Below are 27961 nucleotides of genomic sequence, written 5' to 3'. Positions count from 1 at the left end.
GCACAAGTCTGGCATCAGAGATCTGAAGAGATTTGTCTACACACACACACACACACACACTCTCTCTCTCACTCACACACATGTACACTTCAGGTTTTTTTCCACTCCAGAAATATTACGCATATAATGCATTCATCAAAACAATTCCTAGTAGACTACTGTAATTGATTTAAGGCATGGAATTAACTGAGGGTTTTTCTGATCTGCTTAGAAAGGGGAACTTCTCTCCATCTCACTCAAAAAAAAAAAAAAAATCAAACAAACAAATGCCGGTGAAAGCCATGTACCAGATTACAGTCTAATCTGATTGATAATCATTTTTATTACAATGCTCACAGAAATAAGATTAGAGATTAGATACAACAATAAAACTAAGGTCTCATATTTAATTTGCCCTGTGTAATGATAAGAGCATCGGACTCTAGAAGGGGGAGGGAGAGAGAGAGAGAGAGAGAGAGAGAGAGAGAGAGAGAGAGAGAGTGGGTGGCTGAGAGAGGGAATGCTCAGGAAGAGAGAATGAGAAGGGTAGAAAACGTCTGACTGATGCAGTGGAGAGGACAAGCGCAGGCAAAGTGCACGTCTTCAGAGAGCAGAGCACTGAAGGCCAAGCCAAGCGATGACCAAATCAAAATTACAAGGAATGAACCTGTGAAGAACAGAACCTTTGAAGAGCAAGACGCAACAGCTACCAATGAAACGCCTCCAGTGTTAGCCACCTCCTCACACGATGGGAAAGGAGCGTGCTCCTAGAGCCTCCTTTGCTCTCATGCTCAACCTGGTTGCGTTTGCAATGGCGGTATCAGCAGTAACCACCAGCTACTGGTGTGAGGGGACCAGAAAAGTGGTCAAACCGTTCTGCAGTGGTCCCACGACACCCAAGCAGACCTACTGCATTCGTTTCAACAGCTCCAACCTCAATGACAGCCGACAGGTGCAGTACATCTACGAGACAGGCGAGGAGAAGTTTCTCATGAAAAAGTTCCACACAGGTATTTGGTTCTCCTGTGAACAGACAGTGGACCTCATAGGTAAGGGTAACTCAGCATATATTCATCTTAACTCATAAAGCATTTAATGACTAACATTTCTGACTTAAGAAGTCAGTGTAAAGGCTACCTCTATAATGTTTGTACTGAGTTATGGAGGGAGAGTAATGTTTGAATTATGTGTTTTGAAACTGAAAAAATATGGCAGTCGAACTTCAGGTCATGACAAGTGTTAGACACAATGGCATGTCAGAAATGATTTGATCAACATCCGGGATGTAGACTGTCCATTTAGATCTTATTTTTCAAGAAATTCCCATATATCACGTGTTTAATTTCAGACAAACGCAATGCACTTTCAATCGCAACCTAAGCTACAGGGTTAAAGACTTATGCTGATTTACTAACTTGTTGAAGAGAGCTGTAAAATACAGGCAATTGACCTTCTCTTAAATGGAATTTAAGAATGTGTCACTGCTTCAAAATAAGGTATCAAGTCACAGCGTTTAATGTTAAAAATCAGTACCTGGAAGCATTCAGTCTTTATCTGTAAGCATTTGGATTCTAGTTACTAACAGTTTCTGCAGCAGTGATTCTTAGCTCAAATAAGTACAACACAGTAAATCCAACATTTTCATGCCTTCTGTCATGACATAATATAGCATAATCCACAGACCGCATATTTCATTCAGTCATGTCTGATTATATTATTCCAACAGAACTGAACTATGCCGTTTTTAAGCCTTGTTCAGTAGAATTCCCTGTGGATATGTAGTGGCATGCTAACTGTGTGATTGGTCCTGGAGGGGTCAGACATATGTCAAAACACCGAATGAGGAGCTGTGGGTCATATACAGCTGAGAGGATCTTTTTTCATTTCTCGTTGTTATTGTTGTTGTTGTTGTTGTTGTTGTTGTTGACTTGTCATGTTCCATGGTACCAAGATAGTGTTTAGAGTTGATACATATAACTGATCTGTTTGCTCTAAGTTAACTTTGCTTGTAAATATCCCAGGTTGAGTCCCCCTATCATTTCATGCTGTTATCTATCTATCTGACAGTATGAATAGTTAATTCAGTGTATCAGATGCCTAAATTACGATACTGATGATTTGTGACTATTTCTCTCTTTACATAAACATAGTAGTAAAACCATGATAAACCAGTGTTTAACACATAAACCAAACATGTTCAATATGAATGAAAATCTGAAGTTATTTGTGTATTTTCTCTGTTCAAAGGTTTTACTTGTAGAAACTTCTTAGAAATTGCACCACAACATGAAAGAGGTGGGTAAGTAAAAGATGTTTATTGTATCCTATACTATGTGTGCTATTAAATTGTTCAAAATTCTAAACTCATAAATATGAAGTATGTATAAATTAAGCATTATCTCACATATCAAAAAATAATCACAGACTCTCCAACAGATGGTATATGCATTGTAATAAATAAAACTGCTTGCTGTTACAAGTCAAACACATTTTTATCTCTATTAGAATTGTCTCTCGATAAATGAATGTTACGTTAAATACCAGGTTTCATAAATAACCTTGAAACAAATATTGCAATTCTGGAGTTACTCTCCTCCAAAAAGCTTGTTTAAATGACTGAATGAGCATTTTGAGTTCTCATTTCATCTTTGGGTATTAATGCTCCCCCCTACAACTGCACAAAAAACATACAAAGACACACATGTGCATCCACACGCATACACAAACAGGAAGAGGGAAGGCGATTACTCACATGGGAGAGCAGATTACACAGGCTTCCTCCCCTGATTTGGTATATCTGCCCCCCCCACACACACCTCCCACAATCTCGCCCTCATGTCCCTCACTTTCCTCATTTTTCCCTTTTTGCTATATCTCTTTTGCCTTTACCTGCCCCTCTATCTCTCTTTCTCTCTCTCTCTCTCTTAGGTGTGTTATGGTTGTGCATTGTGGCGGAGTGTCTGTTTATCGGTTTGTTATTCACCGGTGGAGTACTCATGTCTGTGGAGCTGTGTCACTGCTGTAATCTAATGAACAGGCTCAAACTGAATGCCTTTGCTGCCCTTTGCACCGCCTTATCAGGTAACACACACCCTGACACAGTTAACCAATCACATGTGTTCAGATTCAACCTAGATACACTTACAGTTGAGGTTATACATGCGTGAATATTGCATACAGTTAACCAATCACATGTGTTCAGATTCAACCTAAATACCCTTACAGTCGAGGTTATACATGCGTGAATATTGCGTACCGTTAACCAATCACATGTGTTCAGATTCAGCCTAAATACACTTACAGCCAAGGTTATACATGCATGAATATTGCACACAGTTAACCAATCACATGTATTCAGATTCAACCTAAATACATTTACAGCTGAGGTTATACATGCATGAATATTGCATACAGTTAACCAATCACGTGTTCAGATTCAACCTAAATACACTTACAGCCGAGGTTATACATGCATGCAATATTGCATGCAAAATCTTAGCACTGCTTTTCTCTGTCTGCTTTTTTGTCATGTGAAATGGATTATTTCACAATTAAAACTTTAAAATTCTCACAATTTTAGTTCAATAACACAAATAAATGTTTTTTATACTTGTGGGTTTAGTTTAAAACGGTCAAATTTTGAAAACACATCATTGTTTATGTTATCCTCTAGTAAAGAATACCGGGGATATTATAGATAATCCCCCTATAGTATTTAACGGCATATAATGCAGTTGGATTTCCATAGGGTGTTCCCTGGTGTCTGAGTCTTTACAAACTACACTGACACTCTTGAGATCTGTGAGCACTGTCAAAGAACACTCAGATCAGCTGAGAAAATCCTGTTTTGAAATAGCCGCTCTGCTCCATGGGAATGTCTTATCAGTCATCTCTGAGACGAAAAGAGCGGATTACATAATCTCAATCCCGAAGCTCCACATGATGCACACTTAGCGCATGCAGCAATACAGGGTGCCACACTAAAGAGACTGGAAAACCACGCTGGCACGACTGGGTTCGCCGAGACAGTTACGCTCTGTACTGCCCAGATCTGGGGTATGACACTGTGTGATAAGCAATTAGGGGACTTTACAACATTCTCCTTATGTTCATATGTTCATGTAAGGAAGGTTCATGTTTCAGCACTTTTCTGGTGTGGTTAACCACAGCTCGAAATGCGGTTAAAATCGTTTGAATGTGTCAAAATTAACAGCAAATGAATGGTGATCTAAATACTTAAGCAAATATCTAAGCATACTTTAACCACCAACATTGCTCGCTCAAATATTGCCAGTTTTGTGTAGTTTTATACACCAAGCATTTAAATAAATCAAACCCTGGTGTGGTATGTTTTGTTTCTCAATCTCCAAAAAAAAAAAAAAAAATCTTCAGATGAGCTCATCAAGCGGCAGCTGCTTATGTAATTGATGCATCGATCATTTTGCAGAGATATGAAAAACACACACAAACGCAAACTCAGTTTAATGAAATGCTTGTAGTACAGCACAAATCCATGTTGGAGTGTGGGTGTTGTGAGGAGGTCATTACAGGATAGCTTCGGCCAAGCACTCCCTTTGGTCTCTAGGATAAAATATGCTGATGGTCACTGTAGCATAGGAAGATTTTTTGTGGTTTGAGTAGTAATCGGATTGGGGGGGGAGGCGAAAGGAGGGGCAGTGGTGGTTTTTGTCAAGCCAGATGAGTTCACATCCATCCCCACTGTACTCCCACTAATCCTGAATAAGAAGGTAGGGAGCAGAGGGCAAGGGAACACAGAGAACTGTTCACCTCACAGACAGAGAGGGCCACTTGGCTGATCATGTCCATCAGCAGATGGGATAGAAAGGCATTACAGTTTTCTACAGGTGTTCTTGTATGTGAAATATATAATATTAATTATATTATTTTAATGACAATATTAATTATAATCTACCATTGCAATATGTGTTCATGCCTTAAAATTAGGCATGTTTGTACAGATGGATGTTGACATTTTAAAATATCATGAATAAAGAATAAAAAAAGTCATGCTGTGACTCTTTAAAATGTTAATCAGAAATTATTCAGTGGTATTCTGCCTCAAATGTTACTCTTTTTTCTTGTTCTTGTTTCCGCATTTTTTTTTTTGTTTTGTTTTTGTGTGCGTGGTTTGTTTGTTTGTTTGTTAACACTCAAATTTTATGCAATGCTGCTGCCCTCCTGTGGTTCAGTGCATGAACAGTTGCCAGTGTGTCTGTAGTAAAGACTGTTTGCCTGTGTGATTCAGGTCTGTTTGGTATGGTGGCTCACATGATGTTCACTACAGCTTTCCAGTTGGCTGTCAGCATGGGCCCAGAGGACTGGAAACCCAAAACCTGGGACTACAGCTGGTCCTATATGTAAGTGACTCCAAGTCCATGTAAACACTGCCAAGCTTCATCACAGAGCACTGTTTGTTAAAATTACTGTAACAAGACTTGTGGCAGCTACATTGTAACATGGATTAATGTGTCATTTTTCTGACAAGAACAATTTATACATCATTGTAATGCGAAATAACGTCCTTCTTAGCAAGAATTATTGTAATTTTGCTACAGCTCAAACAAGGTTTGACATCAGACCATTTCAAGATCAGCTGTTTGGATTCAGCATATCCTCTCCTCTGTCTCCATCCCTTTCTCTCTACCCCTCTCTTTCACTCTTTATCCCTTAGCTTGGCATGGTGTTCGTTTGCCACCTGTATGGCCTCAGCAGTCACAGCTCTGAACCATTATACCAAGACCATTATCGAGTTTAAGTTCAAACGAAGAAATATTGAGAAGAACCTCTTGATCAAACAGAAACTTCTAGAACTGGACCTGCCAGAGCACTTGTTGAACATGTATCTGACCTCAGCGCTAAACCCAGAGGATGATGAGGTTGGCCTGCCAGTGAACGGATTCAAACTGCCCAGTGGTTCCCTTGTCAACTCTGACTGTGGAGTTGCATTGAATACACACGGAGAAGAGTATTGCTAAACATTAATATGCAGAACCGCTCTGTTCTGTACAGCAAAAGAGGAAAATGAAATGTGAAGCAACAATGCAGTGATATCTGGTTCAGTGCTGCTCTCTTTACATCAGTTATACATCTTAAAACACAGTCTATGAGTGTAGTATGGAGTCACAGGTCATTCCATAGCTTATCTATGTGTCTTAAGGACAGTCTGTACTGGGTTAACTTGTCAGAACATGTGTCAGGTCTAATAAGGTGCACTCACTTTTGAGAACATGGGGTGTGTGTGTGTGTGTGTGTGTGTGTGTGTGTGTGTGTGTATTTGAGTAGGAGGCTGTTGAACCTAACATTAAAATCTTACAGTCTACCACTGTGAATTGGCAGCTATGGTGCTAACACTGTTCCAAGTGTTGAAAATGAATGAACATGGATGAATGATATACTAATGTGTTGGCATGTGGACTGTTTCATACCGCTGGTGTTTACAAGATTTTAAATGATTGGTTAAAAACAATTGTTTTAATTCATCTCCAGGGCTCCTCTCTACAGAGAGTAAGTGCACCAAATGCACCAGAGAAGTATATGGTTCTGCAAGTTACCTGTGGATGTAGCAGTTTTTGGTTCACTAATAAGGCAATAAAATGAATGTTTCTGATAATATCTGCCTGACTACATTACAAATGAGTATATATACATTAGAACCGAGTATTAGCCTTCACAAGTGGGACATATAGTGTACATACATGTATGTATACACTGTTTATGTATGGTAGGTCTAGTTTATTACTGAAACAACACCATCTGCTGGACACACATTTCAGTGCCTGTGCCACTCTAGACAGATCTGGTAAAAAAGGGGACTGTTTATTTCATGGTTAAAAAATAATATGTGTTCACTGAAGAATTCAAGGTGATCACTACCAGCCAAAATTCAACCCAACCATTCTGTAGAACCTTTTGTTGTGGGGACGGTAAAAATCCCGCAGTATTTGAAGCACCTGGGGGCGTATTTTCGGATGTAGCCTGCCTTTGGTATTGCCAAGGCAGTGGGGTTTGCTGCTGCCTTCGGGCTTCTTCAGGCAAGGGAAGCCTTTTGTCTGGTTAAAATAGAAGTGTTCGTGTGTAACAATCCTCTGGAGGCCCAGAAAGTCCTGCACCCATGCCATTTCACCTGCAGGGTCGGACACTAGCCTCTCACCATGAACAAAATGTATCTGGGAGAGAGAGAAGTGCTCTAACCAATTTTGTAGGTGATGGGCATACAGGCCAATGTAAACTGGGCTCCAGAGAGAGTCCACTGTTCCATTCCTGAGGACAAGACTCTCAAAACTGGCCACACTGGGAGTCTTGGAGGCGATTTGAGCGTAGTCTGAAATGGCGCGGGTGATGGGATCACGTACCACTACGATCAGTTTGACATCCTGGGACATGGCGTAAACCCGGCCCGGAGCCTCCCGAGTCACGAAATACCTGGGTGTCTTCTCCATGATAATCTGACCCTCCAGTGCTTTGGGCATCAGACTCCTGTAGAGAGGGAAAAAGGATGCACGAATGCGCTAGGTACTCTTGAGAGATTCCAGCTACCGAAGTCACATATGAAATGATACAGTTCACATAGAACAGTGAGGATTCTGACTGGCCATGGCGTCCTCTGCTATTCAGTCAACAGCTGAGCGACTCCAATAAATTACATCATGTCCTTTAGAAATACCTTGCAACTCTTATAACAATATATGTTAGAAAAGAAAAAAAGAAACATATTCATTGCTAACCCCAATCAAAGTGATTTTCAAGGTACACTTTCGTATTAGCATTGAGTTCACTCTTAAGGGCTAAAGGACCCCCATGCCTTGTGTCTTTACCAAATCTGTAGTCCTGCTGTATTCCACACAGCTCTCACTAAGCTCTGACACTTATCACTACACAGAGAGGCTGGCTGTCAGCAGAGCTTCAAATCAGAGGCAATTCTCTTCTCCATCTCAATGATAGCACAAAGTAGCCATCACGCACTTAAAGCAATACTTTATACTCTGACACAGGGAAGACAGCGGGCCATAATCCCAAACATAGAAAAAACTTATGAATAACATGATACTCTTTGTGGTTCTGCTTTTGCCTATCACAGTATGAGCAGGGTGTTTAATTATGCATGCAGTCTCATTTGTTTAGTTCTCTATCTTTCTTCTGTCTCTCACAGGATGGATGATTTGTTTTCCTTTTTGTGTACATGTCTAATGGGGACAATGTATTGTGAATACTCTAACATGTGCCATTTCAGAGAGGCAGTAGAACTGAGTATTAGGACAAAAATAGACCTGGATGAGTATCAGAAATAAGGGGGAAAAGATAGTGGTTGTATAAAATGCCAGCATACAGATACACATACACACACACATGCTCATACAAACAAATACACACACACACACACACACACACACTCACACACCACAAAGAAGCACACAGGGAAAGTCCATTAGTAAGATTTTGCCCTGGAGACAGTGACTCTCTGAGTGTAAACAGCCTTAGAAGCATGGCATTGACTGGTTCTCCTTATGCACTGGTTCTCCTGATGCTCCCTCAGTCCAACACAGCACTTTCCTGACTAACACTATTGAACAAGTTGCATTTTAGTTAAGTGCCTTCAGTTCAAGTTTGGCTGTTAAGCATCAAAAGAGATGAATTGGGAGTATATCATCACAGAGGACAAAGCACTTGTAACAGAATATTCACCCCAGAACCCATAATTTCTTCTGTATGGTTTTGCCATTTGACCTACAAAACGCAAAAACTTTGTAAACTGAACATCTTAGTTCGGTAATTCTAATTTCTGTTTTGGTCATTTTTGAGTTCTAGTTTGCCCATTAGTCCTGCAGTGATGCTTATTCTGGACAGGCAGTTCAGCTTGTCAGCAACAGGGATATGTGTATTTGAATCTCATGAATACTGACTCAGTATGGATTTTTTTTGTACGGAATGTCGTTATTAAATAAGTATAAATCATCTGCACTAAAGGTAAGGGACATTTCCGACACCTCTTTTCACTCGGGTAAACTGCAAATCCTGTATGCCTCGGCTTTCAGTCATACACAGTCGAGGTTCCGAAAAACGGGGAAGAAAAAAATACACAAAAACATACATAAATCTAATCCCACATGGAGTGTGTAATTGCATTTTTGTTACTACAAAACCACGCTATAACGCTAGAAGAAGAGCAACTGAACATTTACCTGTACCAGTTCAACCCTCGTTTATAGTGTCTGTCAAAGAAGTGTGGTTCGGAACCCACAGCTCGAACATCTGGATGAAGTCTCAAGAACTCTAGGAGCGCCCGAGTCCCGCCTTTCTTCACGCCAATGATGAGCGCATTAGGCAGCCTCCCGACGGTCATCAGCTCCGTACTCAAACTACTCACACCTGTGCCTCTGGTCGTCCGTGCTGTTGCAGCTACGACGGTGGTGTTGCCTGATCCATCATTGTTTTGAAATGGCTGTGTTAAAACTTGCACATCGGCTGAAAGATGCGAATTCGCCCTCACCAAGGGACGGGAAACGCAACAGCCGGGAAGGAGATGGTACAGCGAAGCCCATATAACCCCAGCGGTGAACAAAACAAAAAGTTTAGACGGAAGTCTCTCCACTTTAAAGTAAAATGTGAATGCCATTGCTCAAAGAGCAAATTCTCAGTTTTCTGTCATATCGGGTTGCCTTTTGCAGCTAAGGTAATTTAGGCAACAGTAGTATGGAGTTAAATCGTACACGTCAGTTTTATAATTTAATCTAAATGTTACCTTAAGTTTCCATTTCTTGAGATCCACAGCTGCGGTTTTAAGAACTGCGAGCTTTTACATCCTGTCTGATGTAACATCTCCTCCAACTAATCGGCAGATGAGTGCTTACTTTGTTTGGTCGGAGGTAAGAGAGGTTGGGGTCTTCATACGCACCACGACTGTAATGAAATTAAGAACACCTCTGGACCACAATTCTGTGTAATATTTATTTCGAACAAAAACAGGTCAGTCATATATACGCATAGCCTGGATAAGTTCGTTTGTCCATTTCTATGTTTTTCAAGTTCGATTTCATGTTATATATTATATAATACGCTTATATAACTATACTTATGTTTATGGTAGAATCTGAATTGTGGATTTTTCTTGACTTAAAATTAAATGCATTAATCGACTCTGAAATGTCAGTGCTGAAAGAGAAATGTGGTAACAAAAAAAAAAAAAGAAATGTATCTCTGGTAAACACTATGGAATCTCCATAGGCCTGAATAATAAATTAATAGGAAGAGGATTATTGTTTAATCCTGCTTATTCTACAATTATGTGGATCCACCTATAATCGTACAGTGTTTCTCTACTGAACTAACTCACTGAAATGGAAATGAAATAACTGAACCCTGTTGAATTCAAATAAAATCACGGCACCATCCTGTCTCTCCATACCACACACATTTTGGGGCCACATAATCCAGGAATAGCAACATGTCCTATAAGGACCCTCACATATTCAGTTAGTAACCCAAACCTGCTGTATTACATAAGTTGCAGAGGACATCACCATCAACTACAAGCTTACCTCCTTCTAAACACATGTAGACTTTACTTTATTAAACCTGATACATTGGAAAATGTCATGCAACGATGGATCACTTACAGACATTAAGACAACAGACTGAACCAAACTGTTATTCCTAATAAATCTTACTGAAGTGGGACGGTCAGTATCAGAGATTCATGAGTTGAAGAATTGCTGGTCACAGACTTGCTCTAGAGTCACTATCACCTGGCTGTTTTACCCCAAACAACTCCTCATTTGGTTTTATAGCGACAGAATCTGTACTAATGACATGTGACTGTCCGTCTTGCCCTGGTTTACTCTCCCCCTCTACTGGCTGCTTTGACTTAGGCTTTCTTCAGTCACTTCCTTGTTTTTCCTTGTTAAGTCATTTAATCATTAGTTTCACCTGTGTTTGGTTAATGAAACCTGGGTTTTCTGTTTTGTATAAATATAGCTAATTGTCCTTAGTTTCCTTTGCAGAGTTTTTTGAGTCATCTAACCTGACAGTCATGAGTAAGTTTAAGGATTATCTTGTTTTATGTTCCCGTGTCTCTGTTTTCTTGCCTACATTGTGTTAAATAACTGCTGGGGGGTATTCCAGAAAGTGGGTTAAGTGAAAACTCAGAGTTAGTTAACTCAGAGCAATTAGTAAACCTTCTAATAGAAGTGCCCTATTGTTTCATTTTGCTAGAAGAATGAAGCTATAGAGCTCTTCTATTAGGAAGTTTACTACTTACTCTGAGTTAACTAATGCTGAGTTTTCACTAAACCCTCTTTCTGGAACACCCCCCAGATCACATGCACTTGCATCCAGTCTCTTATTCAGTTTGTATGACTGCCAGTCCATGGGGATATTCATTCTCCTGGCAAAACAAAGCCATAGGGCTCTTCTATTAGGTTTACTACTTACTCTGAGTTAACTTATCAGGGTTAGTCACTAAACCACGTACTTGGAATACAACCCATGTTAGAGCCATTTTATTTGATTTCAACAACAAGATAAGTGTTTAATGTGTCATTGACTAATGTTTGGATAATATTGTATGATGGACATTCTGTGCTTGTTTTTGCTATAACAATGATTTACTTTAAATGAAACATTGCTAGTGTCTTTCAGTTTTGCATCCACAAATTAAGGCCTATATGTGCAGAGAATATCTGCTGCTTCTCTGTCTCTCATTAAATAAAGATGTCTCTATGGTGGCATAAAATGAATATTTGATTTTTTATGAAACAATGTCATTTGACATGACACTCCATCCACTGGAGGTGCCTGTCTTCATTTCTTATGTCATCTTTTTCATTTTAAACATTATCAGCATCTTCAAATTGTCAAAGGGATTTATAACTCTACCTTCTGAGTAACCATTTTAGTGAGACTTAACCTCATTGGAGAACAAACATGTCACAATTTTCCAAAATTTAGTGGAAATAAACATTTGAAGCAGAATTCAAACCTTGTCAGTGAGGTGGAAAACCACACTTGAAATTACAATGGAAGCAAACCTTGTAAGCACTCACAGGTGATTTGTGAGGCTGGCAGTGGATTATATAGCTAGGCCAAGGCTCTGTATCAGCACAGATACTGCGAGAGTTCAGTGGCAAGTCTCTGAAAAGCAAAAACACAAATGATAAAGTTGTTGTTCCTGGTTTTTTTCAACTAAGGGGTTATCAGAGGTTAAAAGACATGGAACATCTAAGACCTGCTTTCTTTCAGCAACACCTATTGAGAAAATAATCTGAGTGGAACACTGGTCGATGATTCATGTGGTCAGGCAGGGTTGTCTCTGGAGCTGCCTATTAGTTAAACAGCATGAACATTAGAAAAATCTTACAAGTTTTCACTGTCATAAAATACAGGCACAAATTCAAACCACGTGGTCAATCCCCTAGAGATCAAATATAATCAAAATAACCGAAGACTCTGGCAGTCTGCATAGTTGGGTATATTACAGTGGAATGAATAGAGCTCCATTTTTCCTTTGTTTTGATGGGTTATATTTATTCTCATTAACCTGGCTTTAATGAATGGATTTGCTAACATTTTAAATTGAACTTTGTCTGAAATGCATTCATATTGACCTTTTAAAAAACAGGGCATTGGAACTTGAACACCACCGTTAAACTGCCACCCTCCTCTGTCTTGACATGTACAACATGCCATTTACATATCATACATGGAGAGGGACGGACTCAGCTGCATGCTATTAAAAGAACTCAAATCCTCAGTGTTGTCGCTGTGTGGATGTAGCCCAGAGTGACACTGCAACAGGGCTACTGGGTGGGGGGAAAGATTTCAGCTGAGGAAACTAAGCCAACCACACACACTTGGCTTACAAATAAAGTAAGTCGTACTGGAATTCATCATATAACAGGAATGAGAGAAGGACTTTAAAGTATTGGTAAGTCATAACTGGGTTTTATTTGCTGTTCATGTTTTGTATATCTGTGATGTGAGTGGTCAGCATTGACCAACTGTCCACAGTTGGCGAGTGAGGACTGAGGATTATTGAGTGATCTGTACTGTTTTGTTCAATTGCAATGTCAGTATAGCATTTCACTTTGGTCCCAGGGCATGACAAAATTGCTCTGGGTATTTGTGTAGGGAGCTAATTCTGGGTCATGGTATATTTAGACGACTTCAGCACACATACTGGACTTGGTGATGTTAACATAGAGATTTCCATTCAAAATATCTCTCAAAGAATTCTCAAAATATTACAAAACCGTTTTTGTATGCTCCAGAGTTAACAAAGGTGACCACACTTTATTACACTGAACTGCTTGTTACAGTTTGAGACAGTTTGCACGACTGCACTGGGCACAGAACATTCTAAAACTTTAAGTTTTAAAACTTTTTCTGAAATATTTTACACTTAATTTCCTAAAAAAAATCATTTTTGGCAGGTTACTGGCTCGCACTACATGCCCACTGAATTTCTTGAGGTCTGTTTCTGATTTTACTGCATGAGGTGCACTGAAACATAAAGTCCACGCTTACCTGGGATCGGGTTCCTGACGTCATGGATGCAGACAATTTTATGGTATGTAACAAGGCACTTTAGATGGCATCATATATTCATTTCTATCTGCCCAGTCTCACCAAAATACAGGGGATGAGAGCAGTCTTTGAATGAGTATATTAAGAAGAGTTTAACTATATGCGACTCTGAAACATTAACACTGCATTTACTGTTACAAAGATTTCGATCTTGTGGTGTAGCTATATTCTACTGGGATGTAAAGTTAAACAAGGTACCAGGAAAGCAGTTTTTGTGATGATCAAGGGCCTGTCACCCAAAACATGACTGTACAAAAATATACCCTGGGGCTTCTCAAATATCCACACCTCTATACAAAGATGAGCCATCTGAAACAGGAATCTACTTCACCCTACCTCACATTATCACTAAAGCAGAGAGCTAGGCCACTAGAGTTTACAAGGTGTGTGACAGCTGCATAATCTATATTTGAATGGAATTTAGAATGGAAAATCATTTTAACTGTAATCTTTATAATCTTTACCACCAGGATCATCCAGAATACATTTTACAGGAGTAATCCATGTTCCAAACAAATTATTATTTAGTTCAGGAGGAAAACAATCACAACCACAATACAGTGAAATTATGCTAAGGCGTATCACACAAAATGTCGAAAAGTTGAGTGCGACCTTCAGACAAAATTGTTGTTTGAGGTATTGCTACTGCAGAGGGAGCAGACTCAGCTGTTGGAGTGATGAGTGATCAGAGTCATATAGTTGTGGCACGATAAAGACAGCACATTTGATCTAGTGAAAGACAATCCATTGTTCCATTACAGAGCGCTCCTTGAGCACGATGCATGAAATTAAGAAAAGACTGTACAAAGGATGTTAAGAACTAGAATAATCTCAGCCTTGGCATTCTGTAAAAATGCTTCATAAATGACATGAAACATTCTGTACATATAAATGTGAGTTGAATTTGATGAAGTATGTTGTCTGTGGTGTGTGTTTGTAGCAGATGGACCTGATCACAGTTTTGCTCGTGCCAACTGTTGTGCTGGTCACTGCGGGAATCTTTTACCTCTATAGTATAATCCTCAGGCTGCTGGCCAAAACCACAGTCCGCAACAAAGTGGTGTTGATCACAGACTCGCTCACGGCACTAGGAAATGGTAAAGTTCACGTACATATGTCACTAATTTGAGTATACCTCACTTATAATATGATATGACCTTTCTCTAAACTTAAGCTAGTGTTTTTAGCATCTTTGTGAGTAATTTTTGGATATACTTCTGAAATGCATATAGGTATGATGCATTGCACGTTTATTGTGAAACTGATCTAATTCTAAATTTCACTGAGGGAAAAATGACCCGTGATGTTATTTACTCATTCTTCACAGAATGTGCAAAACTCTTCCACAAAGGAGGGGCTAGGCTTATCCTCTGCGGCAAAAGTTGGGAGAAACTGGAATCTCTCTCTGAGCAACTGGCCAGTGAATCAGATCCAACCTTAGTGAGTATTACATAAACCTTATAAACTTTGCAGTTACTACTGAAGAACTTCTCTCTCTCTCTCTCTCTCTCTCTCACTCTCACTTTCCCTCTCTCTCTATCATGTAGAGAACACTTAGTGGAACAAAATTTGTGACTTAAAATCTATAAACGGCATCTAACTCTATATCCCTAGACATTCCCACCCAAGCTAATTCAGCTGGACTTCACTGATATGGAGAGTGTTCCAGAGGTGACCTCTGAGGTACTGGAGTGTTATGGCTGCCTGGACGTTGTCATTTTCAACAGCAGCATGAAGGTCAAAGCACCCGTACAAAGTCTGTCTTTGGAGATGGACAAGATAGTAATGGATGCAAACTACTTTGGGCCCATCACACTGGCCAAAGGTGTGGGGGAAAAATGTGAATGACAATGTATTTATTTAATAAGTGTAATATGTTTTGTTACAATTTATATATCTATTGTTAACACATATTATTATTATGTATTTATTAGTAATACCAAAACATTTTCTTATTGTTATTGTTATTATTATTACTCATATGTATATATAATTCTGTTGTTTACTGCTGCAGGTGTCTTGCCTTCGATGATTGCCAGAAGGACCGGTCACATAGTACTGATCAACAGCATCCAGGGAAAAATAGCTGTTCCTTTCCGCACTACCTGTGAGTTTACCCCACAGAGACAGAACCAAGAGTCTTAGGGTCAGTCCGATTAACAGGTCTGTAGTGACACTTAAAACAGTCTCCAAAACAAAATCACTAAAATGAAGTGACATGAAATGACATGACATGTAAAAGTACTCTTTGCATTTCAATTTGAAAAAACATTTTTGACCATCATAGTAACTGGCATATCACTTCTGGTCACTAGCATTTATACAATATAGCATCCCATACTGAGTGGTTGCTCAGTACATTGAGTCAAATCCGGCAGACATACATTCTTTTAATCTTGGTATGGTTTTACTCTGTGACTTTGTGTTGTGTTTCAGATGCAGCATCCAAACATGCAGTCCAGGCCTTTTTTGACAGCCTCAGGGCTGAGGTTCAAGAGTATGGCATCTCTGTCAGCACTGTGTGTCACACATTCATCAGTGGCTCATCTACAGACGACGAGGTCACTTCCAAATCTATCTGGGCCAGTGAGTCCATTCCCTTCTCTCCTTTCTGTCATTTGTGCCACTGATATTCACAAGATTTATCACATATGGTTATGTTCATAGTTAATAACAGTCAACGAGTACAATTTTTCATCCTAGAGTTTGTGCAATCCAACACTGTCACTCTACACAAACACACCTCATTTGGCTAATAAAGGCCTTGATGAGAGTACAAAAGCAGTATCAGGTCTGTCAGATTGCAGACTTTTGTTCTGACTTCATATAGGGTGCCCCTGTAGGAGCTTGGTTACCTACCACTGGCAATGGTCCTTAAAACAAATAGGTCATTCATTTGTTTTCTCCGTGATACAGAAAACATTACCATCTTCTCTCTTTGACTGTAGAATGTATTTTCCCTTCCATTTACCAAACTCAATCGCTCTGTCTACATGTTCTCTGGCAACTTTAGCCCTCACAAGACAGAAACCCTGTGGTGTCCCTCCAGAGGAGATGGCCAGCGAACTCCTGAACACCCTGAGTAGTAAGAAGAAGGAGATTGTCATGGCTAGATCTATCTCAAAGGCTGCCATCTACGCCAGATCACTGTTTCCAAACCTTTTCTTCGCCGTGATGGCCGCGGGCGTGAAAAACGCAGCTGCTGTGGAGCGTGACAACTGTGTTAACTAAACTGAGAGAGTCGCTCAAATCGGCGATTATTATGTAGGCACATTGTTCTAGAACATTTGAGTAAATGTTTTTAAATAAAGGAAATGATATTAAAGTTGGATTTGTCTGCGAATCATGACAATAAACACGTGATACCTCTGATGATTTGACTATTTTGTTCATCCCACACATCTCCAACAATTCAGAAATCTAAATTCATGTTAACGGGTTTCTAGCCAGCACGTTGCAGCTCATTTTCAGTTTTCTGTCTTTATAAATTAAATGTTGTGAAAATTTAACGGGTTTCTAGCCAGCACGTTGCAGCTCATTTTCACAGTTTTCTGTCTTTATAAATTAAATGTTGTGAGAATTACTTTTTATCAACTAACAAAACAAATGAAAAGTTTGCCTGAGAAATTTTATGAATTTAGATTATGTGAAATCTCAGCACAGCCCGCAACATTCCGATGGTATCACCACTCTCACTCACTCACTCACTCACTCACTATCTAAGCCGCTTATCCTAACTAGGGTCGCGGGGGTTGCTGGAGCCTATCCCAGCGGTCACAGGGCGAAAGGCGAGGAAACACCCTGGACAGGTCGCCAGTCCATCGCAGGGCAGACACACAGACAATCACACTCACACACACAATCATACCTAGGGACAATTTAGTGTCTCCAATTCACCTAACCTGCATGTCTTTGGACTGTGGGAGGAAACCGGAGCTCCCGGAGGAAACCCACGCAGACACGGGGAGAACATGCAAACTCCACACAGAAAGGACTCTGGCCGCCCGGCCGGGAATCGAACCCGAGACCTTCTTGCTGTGAGGCGACAGCGCTATCCACTGCGCCACCGTGCCGCCTCACCACTCTCAAAATTCCCTAATTTACCGTAGGGTGGATGCCGAGAGTAACGAAAGGGGCGGGGCTTAGGTTATATTTTCGAAAAGATCCGTAGTGACGTACCGCAAACGTAACTTACCCGATAAAGTTTAGATATGGACCTTTTAGAAATATTTCTTTTATATCAATGAAGCAAAATTCAGAGACCCAAGGCGGTGGAGGTGGACACATTAAATATTTACTTCAGCATGGAACAAGTCACATTGCACTCCGTCAATTTTCTGACTGGGAGGCCGTAGGAAGACGATCCATTTACGTGACAAGGTACAGAATCAGACGAAATGATCAAACAAATAACGGTCGTTTACGATAGGCCTGCTTGCGGACCGGTCTGTCGAAGGATGAGAGGTGTACAACAGACTGGATGATTCATTTGCTGTTGTTTAATGTCTTGGAGCTCCTGCCCAAGACATTATTTTGATTATTTTAGTGCCTTCGTAGAAAGGTGGATAAAAGTGATGATCATAAGGTTACCAAATTGGGATGGGGGCCCCTAAAATCCATCTTAAATCCGATTACGATTATTGTCTCTGAGTTTTTTTAAGAATGAGAAATATTAACGGTTAACGTGAGCTGAAGGCTCAAACCGGTAGCTCAATCGCCACGCCAGGACGTCGTTAACTGAAGGGATCGCTCGAATAGCCCATCTACGCTATGCTCTCTACCATAGCTCACAAAAATGTTCTAGAATCCCTTAATTTCACAAGCCTGAAACTGAATACCAGCATACTTATAAGACAATCGTATTCTTTACAGGTATCACGATAATACCTAAAATGTTCGATTTGCCGTTTTGGCTTAAAATGGATCGAATTATTCCAAATAAATAAAATAAGCATGTACAGTGTGACTGTAGGGATACAAAAACGGGTTCGCTGTTCAGAGGTAGCACTGTGGAATGGAGAGTTAATATAATATAGCTTTATTATAATAAATATATATACAGGGAGCTCAACTTCCCAGTTAATACCTCGTAGAAAAACTCGTGAGAGGGTTCTGTTTCCCAGTGCTTTCATTTCAACTGAATTTGCACTTCAGAGTGTTGATATAATACTTGAAAGACTGGATATAAAATCATAGCTTTATAATATTGTATGATTTCAGTTGTTTTAACAAGTTATAGAAATGACTAGGTATCTTGTAAATTTGGCTAAGTTGTAATTAGAAGATGAGAAATCTCTTTGTTCCACAGGAGAAAGGACTTCATAGTACATAATTTCATTGATGGAATTGTACAAAATCAGTGGTTCAGCAGGGGTATAATGATTGTCATTGTGTTGAATGCCCTCCTTATGGCACTAGAGACGAACCATGACCTTAAAATGAAGAACTTGTTTTTTTTTACGGTAAGTTTGTTCTGAAGTGTAATATTAAGTCAGACCCTAATCGTAACCCATTAAAATATTCTACAATACTTAAATGACTAAATATTTATACCTTCAAACAACTATTTTACTTTACAGATTGCAGACAAATTTTTCATGGCTGTATATACCTTGGAGTTCCTGATGAAGTTCTATGTTGAACCGGTGGACTACTGGAAAAACGGATACAACGTGTTTGATGCAGTTATTCTAATCGTGACGTTCATTCCAGTGTTCACAGAAGGACATAACGTTAGTTCACTTGAATACATCCCCATTATCCGTGCTCTTCGTTCTTTGAGAGTGCTGAAGACAATTTCCTTCTTTCACGGCCTTCAGGTATGTCTAATGAAAATCCGTGTTATGCAGTACGATGTTGAGTGTGTTTCATTACTCGGCGATAGGACGGAAGGAGGTGGAATTTCTGTCATCTTTTTTGTGCACGCACGATTCTAAAACACAGACTTATTGTTTTGAGGCACTCTTCTCTTCATGGGCTCTTGAAAAAGGAATTACTGTCACTGTCCTGAAACTGGTTATGTCTTGCTCACATTCCTTTATGTGTTCTTCTGGACATTCAGTTTTCCTCTTTTTTATTTTTCTTTGGCAGACTTTGATTGAGGCTATGTTCTTGAGCGTGAAGAGTGCAGCATTTGTACTTCAAATGATGCTCGTGCTGATGTTCATCTTCTCCCTTATTGGGTTTTATATCTTTGGAGACCCTGAAACAGGAGACCCTGAACACTGGGGTGACCTTGGTTCTGCCTTCTTCACAATCTTCAGTTTAGTGACAGTAAGGCAATGTTACGATACCCTTGACATTGTGATATCGCATATTTTAAGCCCCTGTGGTCTCCGTATTGTGGAGAACCTGTGGAGTGCTGTGATTAACACTGAACCCAGCCACTAGAAGTGGAAATTTGTGACTAGCTACTTTCTTTTGATGAAGGGGCACCAGTAATACACAATAGTACATGACACTGCTTGATTCTGATGGTCCTGAATACAGAAAACATCAATGACACAATGCAGTTTGTCAAACTTCTGAGCTGAGTCTAAAATCACATAACACATACTTTTTCTTGTAGTATATTCTGCATACTAACTTTTTACCTATTCCATGGTTAGTATGAAGGTATTTGGTTAGTATTTTGGGATTAAAATAAATAATATTTTATATTGTTCAAATGTATTTGTTGTCAGCAGGCACACTTAAGTTTGTTTAGCCAATTTAAAATAATTAGCTTTTTTCAACTAGCTTAGTTGAAAAAATGCAGAGTATTTAGTAAAATTACATTGAGTAAATTTCAGATTTTCTATCATTTTTTGGAATTCAGGGACCTTTTATGTCTATATGTCTATTTATGTCTTACAGAAATAGAAAAAAAAAATATATAGTAACTTCACAGTGTCCCAGACTTGAATATGCAGGAAGTGTTTATTAAATTGGCAGGTTGGGGTACAGACAACCTTGGAACCCAGTACACATGTGTAACTGGTCTGTTTGGTTCTTCGGTTTATAGGTGGACGGTTGGACAGATATTCAGGATGTACTGGACGATCTAGGCATGAGATCAAGCCGTGTTTTCACAGTTGTCTTCGTTTTTTTCGCAAACTTTGTCCTCTTCAATGCATTTGTAGGGACAGGCATCCGTGAAATGCATGTGAGGCACCATTAACATTGTCCTCTAAACGTTTTAACTCCAATGTTACACCAAAGAGATGAGAAGAAAAACTATGGAGCAAGATTACAGTTTTTAATTAAACTGACAAGCACTTAAAAGAAGCAATCTAACAGTTTCATATAGAAACAGAATTAGAAGTTTAGTTTATCAACCATATTAACCGTAACTTTTTATCATATCATATCAAACACAACAGGATTATATTGGGCGAGAATGTTAATGTGAACTGAAAAAAAAATGGAGTAATGATAGTATGACAGCATTTCCTGAACAGATCCAGGATATAGTGTATATTGATTATACTGCCATGCTGTTTCAGTTAATATTAAAAGTCTCCTTTTTTTGACAGAATGCTTTAATGAAGTGTGATAGTGAGGTGCAGAGTGAGCGTGAGGCATTGGTGGCACACAAGAAGCAGGCCATTGTTGAGCAGCAGATGAAGGAGATGAAAGAACTGATCCAAAGTCAGGTAAACCCAGCCACTCATATTTGGATGTGGATTTACAACATATGCATACTCTATGGAGGTTTTCAAAATTCAAAGTGAATCTTCCCTTTTTTCGCTGTTCTTCCAGTGCCTGAATTTACTGCCTTTTTCTTAAAATCAGTGTATCCACATTACTTGCTGAATGCTGCTGGGAATCTACAGCAACAAATTTGGCCATGTTCCCCTGGGTCCACACAGAGGTCCCTTTCTCCCTCCCACGTATTAGTGAGCACCAATTAGGTGCCATGTAGAGACAGAGTTGAATGAAAAGCAGTCTCTTCCAAACGCAATACTATGCAACTTGCAGTGTGAAAAATGAGTGACTAGCCTCACACATGAGACATGAAGCGTATACTAGCCTCATCCAGCTCAGCTGAGATACATTATGTGAGGAGACACTTGGATTATTTGTACATTTTAAACTGGGGAGAAAAAGAAGAAAACACCTGCAATCTATTACATATCATAAAGTGATGAGCTTCAAACTTGTATTCATCTGCTGACTGGATCGAAATATGTCTTATTGTTTCCTTTTACCCTACGCAGACAGGTCATGATACGAACTTTAGTGCAATGGTGGAGAGCTTTAAGAGGAACTTACAGCATACGGATTACATGCTGACAGAAGACCTTTGTACCAGTGTGTCCTTTACTGACCTTTATCTGACTTCGCTGGACTATCAGGATGACACCCTTTACAAGTACAGATTACATTTATACTCCTGTCATGTAGGCCTGTGCAGAAATGGTGAAACCTGTTGAAGTTGAAAATCAACTTAAATCCAGATTACTTTAAAGTGTTTCTGTTTTTTTAACAACAGGGCTCCATTTATGATTGGAAAAAGTTTCATTTTATTGTCCGAAACAAATCACAGGTCTCTTAATTTGTTTTTGTTCTTTGAATGATCTTTGACAGATTGCTGGAGCTTTACAAAGAGGCAGTGTATGTCCTGAGCGACATGTTGGAGCAAGATTTGATTGACCAAAAGTTAAAAGAACCGGAGAGAAAACTCAAAATAAAACAGCAACTCAAGCACGTTCCAACTCAGAGAGTTCCAGAAGGATCTGATTCTCAAACCTGATCAGCATTCTACTATTTTTTTTTTTTAAATAAAATAAAATAAAAAAATTTAAAATGTACAGACAATAGCACAATTCTCTTTTATAGTTTTCATCCATCTTGACCCCCAGGAAAACACTCCGTTTCCCTCCCCTACCATAACACATTTGAGCTGCTCCAGTCTAACAATATCAGTGTCATTTTGCTTTGTCAAGGAGGAGAAACAGGAGAAAGGAGGAGAAACAGGAGTCACTTTAGTGGTAGTAGTTTGTGCCCACCTAGGCACACGAACATGACCAACACTTGAACTAAGAACACGACAGTGAAGCCTCTATGTCTGTCCACCTTCCACAAGCTCAGCTGTATGTGTGGTACCCCATGCTCCCACAACTCTGGACAACAGTGGATTTCAATCATTCTGAATCGTATTTCTAAGCAGGGGCATAGTGTAGAGGTAAGTGAGAGGATCCACATTTACTGGAAGGCAAAACATTTAGTTCTACTCTCTCTGCCTCTTACTGGTCAGTGTTACTGTCATACTTTAGCATGAGCAAAATTGTAGGCATATAGTCTGTGTATAGCTGACACAGTTATTGCTATAGTCATAATGTAAAACTTTCTGGAGGCGTGTACTTGATAAACCACTCAGACTTTGGCGATAGCGTGATTATTTATCCTAAGGAGGGGATGGCTGAGTGAACTTACTAAAACCATCCATAACCATTAATACATTCTCCCAGGGTCCAGTACTGTATAGTCTACTGCAGCAACTTCAAGGGGAGGTGTTATCAGGAATGCTAAACCTAGAAAAAATATGCTTTATAAGTTGTGAAATCTTTGTCTGAATACACATCATAACCCACTGCACCACATTCTCATGCCTCAAGACCCAGAGACACAATCACTCAAAATCATGTAAAGCATCAGTGGACACCATATGCTCCTCAGTATGTTCATAAAAATAGACATCAACAAAATCCATAAAATGACATATTATTTGGTTTTAAGGACATATTTATGTCCTTAAAACCAAATTAGAAATTTAGAATGGGGTGAATTTTTTTAATGGCAGGCCTGCTTGAGATTGTGTACAAACCAGCAATGTTTTAGTTCACACAGTGTGAATACAAATCCAAATGAAACATTTACAGTGAAAGAATGATACACCAACAGGACTAAGTGTGAAGTAAGCTTCCTCTTTATCATAAGATCAAAGCTACAGGTTTTTCTCCTGTCGTCACATCACTACCACATTTTCTGTAAACATTTGATTGTACCCATTGTTACATACAGAAGCCGTGCTGAGAATGTACTGGCCAGTATTGGCCTGTATGTATTTGTGGCAGAAATCACACAGATGTTTGAGGGATAAAGAAACAAATGCTGTCTATTGATCAGCTGCAATAATTTAATAAATGCAGAACACCAATTTAATTAAAGTTTTGTGTAATTAGTTTATTTTGCAAATAAAGCAATGTGCTGTCAAAATTCTGTGTAAAACAATCAACATAATCTTTATTAAATATCACAAAATTAATATTCATATCTGCAATCAAATAACTGCGTTATATATATAAAACACTCTCCAAATGGAAAGTATTGTATTTGGGACAGTTAACTATATTGTTTATTTAGCTGACACTCTTAACTTGAGCAACAGGCTAGTTATGGCAAAAGTCACACACCTGTTGCATCATCTTGAGGTTTCTTTGCTAAGGGGCACATTGATCGTGAGTATTCATACTTAATGTCTGGACCTACAAAGTTCCAACTCGTAGAATAATGCTCCTTCACAAAATACATATATATTTATATATAAAAATTATAGAAAATTTAACATCTCCCCGTCGGGGAATCGAACCCCGGTCTCCCGCGTGACAGGCGGGGATACTTACCACTATACTAACGAGGAGCTATGGCACAATGTGATCAGCTCCTTCCTTAATTTTAACAATCCTTATTAAGTATTACAAAGAACAATTATTTACAATCACAGTGTCGGTTTTGTTCATCTTTTTACGTTGATAAATCTTTCAGTTGCCCACAAACAAGTCCAAGACTAAAACCATGTGACTTACTGAAATTCGACTGACAAAATTTTTAGTTAGTCTACAACATGGTTCTTGTAGCCAAGATGAGGATTTTCGTCCACATATTTCTTGATATACCAACAGGAGACGTTTGCCTTCAGATTTTCATTAACGACAAAATCCATGGCGGCCTGTCCAAAAAGTGTATATATATATGAAAACAAACATGGGGGAACATTTGGGAGAATTAGCCATTTAACCTAAAATGTACAATTACTCAAATATACAATTAAGGAAGACTATTTAAAAAATGCTTAACAGAATTGTCTTAGAATACGACATTTACCTTTGCAAGGTGGGCAGCAACACCTCTACCCCTGAAGGACTCCGGAACAGTCGTTGATAGTAAATGGATCCTCCCGTTACCTTCGTGGTTGTACCGCAGTATGGCGCTTTCGGTGCTACCTACAGGATACAAGAGACGTGTCAAGGCATATATTTGGCTCGAAACTGTTCCACGATAAATAGTACGATCAAATTCAGACTGGGTTCTAAATAAGGCCTTGAACTCATAAGTCGACAGTGAACTAGTTACCAACCCCCTCCACTCTCCCGAAAAATCTGGCTTTTTTGTTCTTACCCGCGTTGTCCAAATTGATAGTGAAACACTGGTTTTGTCTGTCATGAAGCACATTCAATTTTAATTCACTGCCTGAAACACAAAATCGCGCTGTATTCGTTGATAGATAAGACACGACGGCTCGCGTGCCTTCTAGCAAACTGTTTCGAAAGGATAACATTTCGACGCAGAGGTTTTGAACTCCAGTTAGCTGAACCGTCCCAGCTGGCAAGAATAGCTGAATTCAGTTAACCGAGACACCACAAGATGGGGTAGAATCCTCACAGGTTTCTGCATTGTCCACATCTACATTCCAGTTTATTCATTGGGCAGATGTTTTTATCAATGGCGACTTACGTTATGAACAGACAATGTGTAAAATACGTGTGTAGCTAAGCTGCTATTAGACAACAGACGATTTTGAGAGGTGTTGTGCTTAAAAGTGCTGCAGCACGGCTCCGATTACCGTACCACTAAAGTGAGGAACCTAACAATCAAAAGCACACTCTACAGTTCTGATCGCAAGATCATCTTGTGCCAGTCTAACTAATCGTTACGTAATTATGCCCTGTTGCACCCCGTCAACGCAATAATAATGGCAAAAATTGTCCGCCAACATAATTAGGATGTAGTGGTTTAAAAAAAATCTGCATACACTTACAAAGCAGTTTGACAGAATCCCGGACCTGAAATGGCTCTAATTCCACATGTCCCAACTGTATTTTAAGATCCCTTGTAACTAGTGCCACAGTGCATCACTACAGACAATGAAGCCTTACATGTGACAACAGGTCACGTTATGTAGTGTTACGTTTCAGTGAACATCATGCATTAATCAGACTTTGTCATACCTAATGAATCTGAAACTCAATTTAAATCTAGATGAAAATGTTACTGTTTCTTCCTCACCAGTGCTGCATTTATGATGACGAAAGATTTTTTATTTTATTGCCTGAAATGTAACGTAAGTCTGTTAATTTTCTGTTCTTCTTTGAATGATGGACAGATTGCTGGTGCTATATAAAGAGGTAATGTATGTCCTGAATGACACTTTAGAGCAGAATAAATACTGAGGTAGGCCATGTTATAAGGTCAGCTCACTGAAAAGGCTGGCAGTCCCAATAGACACTGAGGAAGCATTTAGTAGAAACATTTGCAGTGAAAAACTGATAAACTCAAGTGTGAAACAACCAAACACAGACATCTTCTTTATCATGAAGTAAATGCTATTCAACTAAAATGATACATTTCTTCAAGAAAAGAAAAAGCCTCAAGAAAAGACTTTTTAATTAATAAAAACAGAATACTGTAATTTCATTTATTTTTTATTTATTATCTACCATAATCTGTATTAAATGTTAAAAATAACACTCATATTTATAATAAGGTAACTGCATTCTATGTACAAAACATTCCCCAGTCAGAAAGTATTGTTTTTGTTTTTGTTAATTTCGCTGTCTCACTTAACTTGAGCAACTTGCTAAGTATGTCAGGGGTCACACACCTGTTTCATAACCATATGCTTTCTTTAGTGAGGATATCTTGGCCATGAGCAGTTATACTTTATGTTTTAATGTCTGGACCCACAACGGTCCAAATACTACAACAATATCCCTTGAAACAAACGACATACAATAATAAAATTGATAAATAAAATTTTACAATGCAAAACGTACCATCTCCCCGTCGGGGAATCGAACCCCGGTCTCCCGCGTGACAGGCGGGGATACTCACCACTATACTAACGAGGAGTTGGCAACTGCGAGTCTCACATGCATCCAAAATTCTGATCTTTTCTGATGTCTTTACATTGATAGTATAAACAAGTGCTCGCAGATGAATCACAGATTAAAGCTATCCTGATAATTAATTATATTCGAAAAATATTAATCTATATTAATCGACAATATGGCCCTTGCAGCCAAGATGAAGACTTTCGTCCAAACGTTTCTGGCGCTCGCTTTCAGTTCATGTGTCTTAATGTACCAGTAGGTGGCGTTTGCCTTTCATTTTTCACTGACCACAAAACCTCACGCAGGCCTGTCAAAAAAAAAGAAAAGAAGAAAACGAACTAGCCTAATATACTTGAGAAACGGAAATTAAGGATCATCTCGGAAAACTGACCATTTTCAAAACCTAAAAATGTACACTTAATCAAATATGCAGTTTACAAAACGGATACAATCCTTGACAGAACTGTCTGAGTATACGAGATTTACTTCTGCAAGGTGGGCAACAACACCTTTACCCATGACTCTGAAACAGTCGTTGGTAGCAAACGCACTCTCCCGTTACATTCGTCGTCGCACCTGCAGGATACAAGCGACGGTACACACTTGACTCTCAAACTGTTCAGCGAAGAAATGATACAATCAAACTCAGGGTTCTCAGTAAGCCCTTGAATTCATGAGTCGACAGTCGACTACTTAATCAAGCTTGATGTAATCATAAGCTTGTGGTCATAACTTGATGTGAACGTTGGAGCCTGAGAAATCTGTTTTGCAATGTTTCTATGTCTATGTCTATGTCTATGTTTACACCATCAAGTACAGCCTATGTGCAGAGGAACTCTAAATATACCTCATCCAGAGTTAGCTCCCTACATAAATACTCGAAGCAACTTTTGCAGACTCTTGGATCGAAGTGAAATGCTATAGGCTACTGAGATTACAACGAAACAATGATAACACCACTCACTTATAATACAGAAGACATCTAATATCTTCTAGGTTTATGTTTTTTAAATGATCAGTATAACTGCATTCCTAACAAAAGTTCGAACAATGTTGGGAAATCCATTTGTAATCAAGTGGATTAGAATAAATATAGGCTTAGGAAACTAATCTATGTTGGAACTCCTTTTATTACACTGTAATTTGTCCATCTCAAATTCTCTGGTTCTCTTGAGGATATTTGATCTCTAGGGTATTGATCATGTGGCCTGGATTTGTGTTTTGGTTTGTCAGACCCAGGGTCTTTTATGAAATTGGAAACATTTTACAAGTTTTAACTACCCTGGGTG

General features: G+C 39.2%; 5 protein-coding genes and 2 non-coding genes across 7 annotated transcripts; 3 read left to right on the top strand and 4 right to left on the bottom strand.

Annotated features, from left to right (window-relative positions):
• The first annotated feature begins 727 nt into the window (after positions 1-727).
• Positions 728-5975, top strand: LOC115826820 (germ cell-specific gene 1-like protein). Its single transcript, XM_030790728.1, has 5 exons — positions 728-1028; positions 2227-2274; positions 2908-3060; positions 5246-5357; positions 5672-5975. Exons 1-5 carry the CDS (start codon positions 728-730, stop codon positions 5973-5975), a joined length of 918 nt encoding a protein of 305 aa, XP_030646588.1.
• An 894-nt stretch (positions 5976-6869) lies between these two features.
• Positions 6870-9340, bottom strand: LOC115825989 (heparan sulfate glucosamine 3-O-sulfotransferase 3A1-like). Its single transcript, XM_030789673.1, has 2 exons — positions 9180-9340; positions 6870-7476 (listed from the first exon to the last, which is right to left on the bottom strand). The coding sequence occupies exons 1-2, from the start codon at positions 9338-9340 to the stop codon at positions 6870-6872; spliced, it is 768 nt and encodes a 255-aa protein (XP_030645533.1).
• Positions 9341-14521: 5181 nt separating this feature from the next.
• Positions 14522-16809, top strand: dhrs7ca (dehydrogenase/reductase (SDR family) member 7Ca). Its single transcript, XM_030789672.1, has 6 exons — positions 14522-14675; positions 14906-15018; positions 15193-15403; positions 15593-15685; positions 16015-16164; positions 16592-16809. The coding sequence occupies exons 1-6, from the start codon at positions 14522-14524 to the stop codon at positions 16807-16809; spliced, it is 939 nt and encodes a 312-aa protein (XP_030645532.1).
• Positions 16810-18956: 2147 nt separating this feature from the next.
• On the top strand, positions 18957-22312 carry LOC115825987 (cation channel sperm-associated protein 3-like). Its single transcript, XM_030789671.1, has 7 exons — positions 18957-19040; positions 19158-19397; positions 19669-19851; positions 20582-20722; positions 21093-21212; positions 21777-21931; positions 22147-22312. Exons 1-7 carry the CDS (start codon positions 18957-18959, stop codon positions 22310-22312), a joined length of 1089 nt encoding a protein of 362 aa, XP_030645531.1.
• Positions 22313-24130: 1818 nt separating this feature from the next.
• Positions 24131-24202, bottom strand: trnad-guc (transfer RNA aspartic acid (anticodon GUC)). Its single transcript has one exon. It is a non-coding gene; the product is annotated as a tRNA-Asp (tRNA).
• A 23-nt stretch (positions 24203-24225) lies between these two features.
• Positions 24226-25160, bottom strand: im:6904045 (protein NATD1). Its single transcript, XM_030790582.1, has 3 exons — positions 24961-25160; positions 24667-24785; positions 24226-24511 (listed from the first exon to the last, which is right to left on the bottom strand). Exons 1-3 carry the CDS (start codon positions 25118-25120, stop codon positions 24395-24397), a joined length of 396 nt encoding a protein of 131 aa, XP_030646442.1. The 5' UTR covers positions 25121-25160; the 3' UTR covers positions 24226-24394.
• A 1458-nt stretch (positions 25161-26618) lies between these two features.
• Positions 26619-26690, bottom strand: trnad-guc (transfer RNA aspartic acid (anticodon GUC)). The gene has a single exon. It is a non-coding gene; the product is annotated as a tRNA-Asp (tRNA).
• Between the last annotated feature and the right edge of the window lie 1271 nt (positions 26691-27961).

The sequence above is a fragment of the Chanos chanos genome, chromosome 13, assembly GCF_902362185.1.
Source record: "Chanos chanos chromosome 13, fChaCha1.1, whole genome shotgun sequence".
Classification (NCBI taxonomy): Eukaryota; Metazoa; Chordata; class Actinopteri; order Gonorynchiformes; family Chanidae; genus Chanos; species Chanos chanos.
Note: the sequence above shows the minus strand (reverse complement) of the source record. Positions and strands in the feature narration are given on the sequence as shown.